Below are 8,929 nucleotides of genomic sequence, written 5' to 3' on the forward strand. Positions count from 1 at the left end.
AATAGGTAGCATTAATTCCCCAAGGAAGAGAAGTCGGCTCAGCCCGCCGAGCTGGGACAAAGACAAGTACAGGGGCGGGTCGAGAGGGTGCCCAAATCAGTTTCTACCAGGGGCTGCTGTGAGGATGGGTGGCAGGGGCGTGGGCGACGTCGCCCGGCGCACACTGGCGGCGGCACCTCTCGCAGCTGCAGCTGATCCGGGTCTGGGAGGGGCGGGCACAACCCGTACGGAGGAGCTGGCTGGCGCGGGAAGGGGCGGGCCCTCGGCTGGGCTGGGCGGGGCGCTAAGCAGCGTGGGAGCGCGGCGGCGGGAGGGGAGGTAGGCCGGGCAAGGCAAGCGGACGTGCGCTGCAGGCGGAAGACAGGTGGCGCCGAGGGCAGCCGGGCGAGAGGCGGGGCTTCGGCGGCGCGGCGGGAGGCGGGGCAGGAAAGCGCTCGCGGCGCAGCAGCCTCGCCCGTCGCGGAGAGTGGGCTCTGCCCGCCGTCCCCCGGGGGCTGCTTCCCGCCCCAGGCCTCCGCGGAGGACACGTGTCAGCACGTTCCCGCGGTTGTCATTCCATTGTCATAGCCCCTCCTCCAGGCCGGGAACCGCTCCCAGCCACCAACCCCGGCCCCATTATCCCTGGGTCCAACCTCCCCGCGGACCCGCGGTCCAGGCCTCGGTCTCTCTCCTTGGCAGCGAGCCGCGGCCCAGACCCCGGCAGAGGACCCTCGTCGACACGTTCTCACCTCTGTCATCTCAGCCCTCTGCCTAGCTCCACCCCAGGCTTGGGAACCCGGCCCCTGACGGCCCATTGTCCGCGGGCCCAGCCCCGCGCTGAACGCACGCTCGCCCTTGCCCCTAACCAGCGCGTCTCCCCCGGCAACGCGCAGTGACCTGAGATGCAGCCCTCAGGCTGGGCGGCCGCCAGGGAGGCGACGGGCCGCGACATGTTGGCTGCCGACCTCCGGTGCAGCCTCTTCGCCTCGGCCCTGCAGAGCTACAAGCGCGACTCGGTGCTGCGGCCTTTCCCCGCGTCCTACGCCCGCGGCGACTGTAAGGATTTTGAAGCCCTGGTGAGTGTGCTTTGTCCTGGAGCTGCCCACTGCGTCCTGGACCAAGTGCCCTGTGGAACCAGAGGTAGAGGCAGTTCCATCCGCGTTAGTAAACATGACAGCCCCCAGACTTTCCATTCCCAGCTTGGCATGGCCTTGCCTTGGGGAAGGTTTCCATTAGCTAAGAACACTCCTAACACCCTCATGTCAACTCTCACTCCCAAGGCACTTGGTGGCTGCTTCTCTCCTGTCAATGACAAGTGACTCCGGGGACTGAAGTGAGGAATCAGGAATCGTTGCATAGTCCTCCACAGATTTTCTAGCCTGGCCAGAAATAGGGTTGATGTGAATCAGCTGTTTTGCTTAGCTAGAAAGTTATCCATCCTTTTGCAAATAGACACCAAAAAGTCACCAAAGCCACCCAGACCTTGGTCTTCAGATGAGGTGATCTATGGGCGGTGCTTTTATGAACTGTAACGTCCAGTACGTATGTCAGCTGTTATTTCTCTGATTCACCAGGCACTTTTTTTTTTTTTGCAGAGTTCACCTCTGGGTCAGCATTCAAGATATCAGTTATCCTTATAATCCAAATGTTTCGAATTGCCTAGAAAAATATAACTGACCAAAATCGATTCAGTAAAAAGCAGAATATTGAAATAGCCAATAGCTGATATTCATTAAAGACACCGAACTCCATGTATCTTTGGGAACTGTCAAGTGTGGCAGTCTCCCTTCCTAGCCATGGAAGAGCATATTCTTGTTCATCAGCAAAGCTGTCACCATTTAATTGGTATCAGATTCTGACTTGCACAAGTAACATTCTTCACTGTTAAAAACTTGGAGGGGCCGGGCTTGGTGGGTCATGCCTGTAATCCTAGCACTTTGGGAGGCCAAGGCGGGGGCGGATCACCTGAGGTAGGGAGTTCGAGACCAGCCTTACTAACATGGGGAAACCCAGTCTCTATTAAAAATACAAAAATTAGCCGGGCATGGTAGCACATGCCTGTAATCCCAGCTACTCTGGAGGCTGAAACAGGAGAATTGCTTGAACCCGGGAGGCGGACGTTGGGGTGAGCCAAGATTGCGCCATTGCAGTGGAGCCTGGGCAACAAGAATGAAACTCCATTTAAAAAAACAAAAAAAAAAATGAAGGCCGGGCGGCAGTGCTCAAGCCTGTAATCCCCAGCACTTTGGAGGCCGAACCGGGCGGATCACGAGGTCAGGAGATCGAGACCACCTGGCTAACCACGGTGAAACCCCGTCTCTACAAAAAATACAAAAATAGCGGGCAGGTGGGCGGGCGCCTGTAGTCCCAGCTACTCGGTGAAGGCTGAGCAGGGAGAATGCGTGCAATCCGGGAGTGGAGTTTGCAGTGAGCTGAGATCCAGCCACTGCATTCAGCCTGGGCGACAGAGTGAGACTACCGTCTCAAAAAAAAAAAAAAAAAAAAAAAAAAAAAGCAAAAAAAAACAAAAAAACCTGGAGGGTGCCAGGTTATTAGGCGAACCTTTTCTAAACTATTGTAGAAAAGAAGAAAAAGGGCCGGGCGCGGTGGCTCAAGCCTGTAAATCCGCACTTTGGGAGGCCGAGACGGCGGATCACGAGGTCAGGAGATCGAGACCATCCTGGCTAACACGGTGAAACCGACGTCTCTACTAAAAAGTACAAAAAACTAGCCGGGCGAGGTGGCGGGCGCCTTAGTCCCAGCTCTCGGTGAGGCTGAGGCAGGAGAATGGCGTGAACCCCCGGGAGGCTGGAGTTTGCAGTGGAGCTGAGATCCAGCCACTGCATTCCAGCCTGGGCGACAGAGTGAGACTCCGTCTCAAAAAAAAAAAAAAAAAAAAAAAAAAAAAAAAAAAAAAAAAGCAAAACAAAACAAAAAAAACCTGGAGGGTGCCAGGTTATTAGGCGACTTTCTAAACTATTGTAGAAAAAAGAAGAAAAGCCGGCCCGCGTGGCTCAAGCCTGTAATCCCAGCAACTTTGGGAGGCCGAGACGGCGATCACGAGGTCAGGAGATCGAGACCATCCTTGGCTAACAGGCTGAAACCCCGTTCTACTAAAACTACAAAAACTAGCTGGCGAAGTAGCGGCGCCTGTAGTCCCAGCTACCCGGAGGCTGAGTCAGGAGAATGGCGTGAACCCGGGAGGCGGAGCTCCTGCAGTGGACTGAGATCTGGCCACAGCACTCCCAGCCCAGGTGACAGAGCGAGACTCTGTCTCAAAAAAAAAAAAAAAAAAAGAAAAGAAGAAAAAGGCTGGGTGGCTCACGCCTATAATCCCAGGAGTTTGGGAAGGCAAACCAGGAGGATCGTTTGAGACCAGCCTAGGCAGCATGGTGAAACCCTGTCTCTACACAAAAAAAAAATTTAAGAATTAGCTGGGTGTGGTGGTGCGTGCCTGTAGTCCCAGCAACTTGGGAGGCTGAAGTGGGAGGATGGCTTGAGTCCAAGAGGTTGAGGCTGCAGTGAGCCGTGATCACACCACTGCACTCCAGCCTGGGCAACAGAGCAAGTCTCTCTCCCTCAAACAAAAACAAACAAAACAAAAAAACATTGAATTAGTAGTCAAAGATTTTCCCTCAAAGAAAACTCTGGACGTAGCTGGTGTCATTGGTGAGTTCTAGCAATCACTGAGGGGATAAGTAATTCCCAGTTTTACACAGAGTATTAAAAAAGAGGCTAACATAACCTTGACCCTAAATCTAATAAGGTTGATGCAAGAAAAGAAAATTATAGGCTGAGTGTGGTGGCTCACACCTGTAATCCCAGCACTTTGGGAGGTTGAGGCGGGTGGATCCTGAGGTCAGGAGTTCAAGACCAGCCTGGCCAATATGGTGAAACCCCATCTCCCCATTATGGTGGCACGTGCCAGTAATCCCAGCTACTCGGGAGACTGAGGCAGGAGAATTGCTTGAACCGGGACTTGGGAGGCAGAGGTAGCAGTGAGCCGAGATCGTGCCACTGCACTCCAGCCTGGGCAACACAGTGAGACTCTGTCTTAAAAAAAAAAAGGAAAGAAAATTATAGGCCAATGTCATGAGTATAAATGCAAAAATTATCTTCAAGGTATTAGGATCTTAAAGTTAGCAACTTATAAAAAAGGGTAATTCCTTATGACCAGGTTGGGTTCATCCCAGGAATGCAAAATTAGTTCAACATTAGGCAATCAATTAATGACAGGAACCACATTGCTAGATTAAAGGAGGTATTTATAATTAACACGTGTTTAGCGTTATCTCTGATGAAATCATCAGTGTTTGGTTCCTCCTTTGCTATCATTCCTAGGAGGTTGAGGGACAAACAAAGGCTGAGCCTCCTGGCCCCGCCTGGTCCTGGTAGCCCACCTAATGGTGTGTTGAGGGCATCTCAAGTGGTGACCATGGTGCACACGCGTTTCTGGCTACCGGAAGTTTGAGGTTGGAGAAAGAGGCAAGTTCACTGACTTCCCTTGAGGTTTGTTCTTGCAGGTTCAGATACTCAGTTTTCTGAGTGTGCTATATCAGAGCCTTGGGAACGAAACTTCCTTCGGTTTTGGCAACAGATACTTATGGAGTGTTTGCTATGGGCCAGGTGCTAAGGATACAGGATTGACCCTTGAAGAGGTTAACAGTGTGCTCAGCCATACTAGGTAAGCGCGGTACAACATGGAAGCCCACAGCAAGGACACCCCCTAGCTCTCAGCTGTGGGCCAGGCTCTGGGAACACCAACTAGGGTTGGAGGCTGATGCTTTGTCGAGTCCCAAGGCAGAACTTCAAGAGCAGAGAAGAGGGAAAGAGTATTCCAGGAGGAGCGGCAGGATGGTCAGAAAGCCAGGAGGTGTGAGCTTACAGAGAAGGACAAAACTGCTTTAGTGTAACTGTTGTGGGGAACAGGAAGAGATGAGGCCAGCCTATGGAGCATGCAGGGCTACACATGTCCTGCTAAGTTGTGGAGATTTTTATCCTTGGGCAGGGGAGGGTATTGGGGTGAGATCCAGAAAGACAGCCATGGTGGCAGGTGAGAGAAGGACCTGTTTGGGAGGAGTGTTTCGGGTCAGGAGTCAGAGGGATCAAACTCACAATGCAGCTTTAAAAAAAAAAAAAAAAAAAAATTGAGATGGGGTCTCACTATGTTGTCCAGGCTGGTCTTGAACTTCTGGGTGCAAGCAATTCTCCCACCTCATCCTTCCAAAGTGCTGGGATTACAGGCGTGAGCCACTGCACTTGGCCACAGTGCAACTTTAGTTTTTACCAAGAAACATACCTCCAAGTGGACTAGAATGCTCAACTTATTTTCTTTCTGCTGGAAGGTCTTGGCCAATGGAATCAGGTTTGTTTGGTGAATATGGGATACATGCAAAGGGACCTGTGGAATTGTTTTGATCATGCTCTTTAAAATTTATTTTTAATTATGCAAGTAATGTTTGAATATATTCTCACTATAAAAAAGTTCAAACGATACCAGTAAAGTAAACGTGCCCCTAATAGATCTCACTCTATCCCTCACCCCTCTGCAAAGGTATCAGTTGCTCTGTTTAGGGCACATCCTCCCCCCTCTCCCCCACCCCACTTGTAATCCCTTAAGAGAGCATCAGTTGGCCGGGCACGGTGGCTCACGCCTGTAATCCCAGCACTTTGGGAGGCCGAGGCGGGCGGATCACGAGGTCAGGAGATCGAGACCATCCTGGCTAACATGGTGAAACCCCGTCTCTCCTAAAAATACAAAAAAATCAGCCGGGCATGGTGGCGGGTGCCTGTAGTCCCAGCTACTCGAGAGGCTGAGGCAGGAGAATGGCATGAACCCTGGAGGCGGAGCTTGCAGTGAGCTGAGATTGCACCACTGCACTCCAGCCTGGGCAACAGAGTGAGACGCCGTCTAAAAAAAAAAAAAAAAAAAAGCATCAGCAATGTAGGTTGCCCCAAAAAGCCACCTCCTCTAAAGAGACAGACTGCCCTTCCCATGGGGCTTATTGTACCAGTCCCAGACAGTTACCCTTTCTCTTGAGGGCTACTGGAGAAACACAGATTCTTACCATCCAGTTCTGTTGCCATATTCCTTATTGGGCACCCATGGTTGAGGAAAGTAGCCCAGACCACATAGATTCTTGGCTGTCTGTAGGCATGGCCGTCAGCAGCAAGGCTGCTCACTGGTGGGGCCCAGCACCATCTCTGGGGACATACATACATTCTTAGATAAACACACTTTAGGCCTCCTTTTACCACATGTCGTATGAGTTAAACTGAAATGATGCAGAGAAGTGGGCATCTGGACCTGTATCTGAATCAAAGTCTAACTTTTAAAGAAAAAGGAATCAGGTCTGGACTTGACTGACTAGATCATTTTGTAGTTACCTGAAGAAGAAAAGTGTGGAGCTGTTAAAAAATCTCTTGGCCAGGCACGGTGGTTCACACCTGTAATCCCAGCCCTCTGGGAGGCTGGGGTGGGTGGATCATTTCAGTACAGGAGTTCAAAAGCAGCCTGGGCAACACGGCGAAACCCTGTCTATATAAAGAGATGAAAAAATTAGCCTGTGTGGTGGTGCATGCCTGTAGTCCCAGCTACTCAGGAGGCTGAGGTGGGAGGTTCACCTGAGCCACAGGCTCAAGGCTGTAGTGGGCCATGATTGTGCCCCTGCACTCCATTCTGGGTGACAGAGTGGGACTCTGTCTCAAAAAGTCTCTCGCTTTCATTTGTTTAGTTAAAAGCACTAGGAAGTAATGTGAAAGTTTACCATTTTCAGTCATTTAAATCTTTCTCCACACTGTGAGGTGTTATTACACACCTATAACACAAGGGTTGCAGTTTCCAAAAATTAGAGCAGTGACTTAAATTACTTTATTGATTGGTGATTTCCTGAGAACTCCCCACTGCTGAACCAAGCTCTTGGCTTTAGGTCTGATCTAGCATTATCTTGTCACTGTCCCCAAAGTCCCAGATTATCTCTGAGGTGTCTTGTTTTGAGACCATTTCCGTGCCGATAAGCTCTCTGATTTATTATTATTATTATTATTTTGAGATGGAGTTTCCCTCTTGTTGCCCAGGCTGGAGTGGTGCAATGGTGCAATCTCGGCTCACTGCAACCTCTGCCTCCTGGGTTCAAGCTATTATCCTGCCTGTCTCCCTAGTAGTTGGGATTACAGACAGATGCCATGACGCCCAGCTAATTTTTGTAGTTTTAGTAGAGATGGGGTTTCACCATGTTGGTCAAGGCTGGTTTTGAACTCCTGACCTCAGGTGATTTGCCCTCCTCGGCCTCCCAGACTGCTGGGATTATAGGGATGAGCAACCGCGCCTGGCCAGCTCTCTGATTTTACACTGGGAGCTCTTGGTATTTCCAGTGCCTGGCTTGGGAAGTACTTATCAAACGTTTGAGGAATTACGTTGTGTGTGTGCTGAATACCCGGTCTCAGGATTTCTTACCTTGTTTTTTGGGACCGGGGTTGGATGAAAGAACCCATACGTAGCATTCTTGGGATTCTCTGTACCCCTTGACCATTGGCCTCCAAACTTCAGGTTTGTCACTTGACACAGTCGCAGCTGTAAAGTTTTTTGTTTGTTTCCCCCCTGCCCCCCAAAATAGCATGTTCTGGTTCTCCATTAGCCTGTAGACCCTTTCTGGGGGTGGGAAGTGGGTGGGAAGGGCTTCTTTGTGTTAGCTCCAAGCCCTCGCTGCTTAGTGTGGTTGAGGACCAGCAACATGAGCCTCACCTGGGTGCTCATTAGAAAAGCAGGCCCTGGCCAGGCGCAGTGGCTCACGCCTGTAATCCCTACACTTTGGGAGGCCGAGGCAGGTGGGAGGTCGGGAGATCGAGAGCATCCTGGCTAACATGGTGAAACCCCGTCTCTACTAAATATACAAAAAATTAGCCGGGTGAGGTGGCGGTCGCCTGTAGTCCCAGCTACTCAGGAGGCTGAGCCAGGAGAATGGTGGGAACCCGGGAGGCAGAGCTTGCAGTGAGCTGAGATCACGCCACTGCACTTCAGCCTGGGTGACAGAGCGAGACTCTGTCTCAAAAAGAAAGAAAAGAAAAGCAGGCCCTGCCCCAGACCTATCCAGTCAGGATCTGCATTTTAACAAATCTGGGCAATCTGTATACATAGTGAAGCCTGAAAAGCATTGCATTAAGCTTACCCTGTTCTCATTTGGGGTGCCAGACTGCTCTAATTGGGTCTCCTGGTCCTGGAGGAGTAAGGAGTCTCTTTTTTTCCTTCTTCTTTCTGGTTTCTGGCTTGCACTGTCTAGACACAGTGACTCCCCAGTGTCTGGGTTAAAGCACATATAAGCTCCTCTCTGTCCTGACCCCTCCTGATGCCATTCCCATCTTTGTTGAAGCAAACTCCCTCTCATCCTTTAAGATGAACCTGATTGAAGAAATTAGATCCCAAAGATTCTTGGTGAATTTTGAAGTCTTCATCAGTATACCCATATTAAAAGGAGATAACAGAAGCCAAAGTAATTATGGGCTGACAGGACAGCTGGATCAGTTTCATTAAAAAGGGCAAACTTGAAGATCTTTTGACTCCAGCTTTTTAGGGGATCTAAAGTGACCTTGATGGACAGTGGTAGAAATCACAACATGGAATTCCTTGAATAAAAATTTATTGACTTTAAATAATTTTGTCTAATGCTACATATACACAATTAAAAAAAAAAAAACCTCTTTACACTGTTTCTAGAAAGTCAGCATGTATTTCTGGCTCGAAGTTTCTCTAGTGTTTTCTGTGGAAGGAATAAAAATTTAGTAGTTTCAGTTGTGTACTTCAGGCTTGAAAAATTAAGTCCTTCCCCCTCAGTTACACTTACCTTATGGAATTCTTTTGCCCTTGCTCTGTTTTGGGCATAAGCCTCTTGTTTTGCTTTTTCTTCCTTTTGTTGTTTCACTTCAGCTAGTTGATTGTGTAACCTGTAAAGAA

At 50.0% G+C, this 8,929-nt stretch overlaps 1 protein-coding gene across 5 annotated transcripts in view; it reads left to right on the plus strand.

Moving 5' to 3' along the window:
* The first annotated feature begins 371 nt into the window (after nucleotides 1-371).
* The window catches only part of PARP16 (poly(ADP-ribose) polymerase family member 16), a 58,223-nt gene continuing 49,665 nt past the window's right edge, over nucleotides 372-8,929 (plus strand). For all 5 annotated transcript variants that reach the window (XR_001881322.1, XR_001881321.1, XR_001881323.1 and 2 more), the window contains exon 1: nucleotides 372-1,055. Coding sequence is in view for 2 of the 5 variants with exons in the window: in XM_017851195.1 (XP_017706684.1) it covers nucleotides 882-1,055 (174 nt within the window). In the remaining 3 variants the exon portion in view is untranslated. The remainder of the gene's footprint in view (nucleotides 1,056-8,929) is intronic.

Source organism: Rhinopithecus bieti, unplaced genomic scaffold (genome assembly GCF_001698545.2).
Source record: "Rhinopithecus bieti isolate Rb0 unplaced genomic scaffold, ASM169854v2 scaffold_31548, whole genome shotgun sequence".
In the NCBI taxonomy this organism is placed as follows: domain Eukaryota; kingdom Metazoa; phylum Chordata; class Mammalia; order Primates; family Cercopithecidae; genus Rhinopithecus; species Rhinopithecus bieti.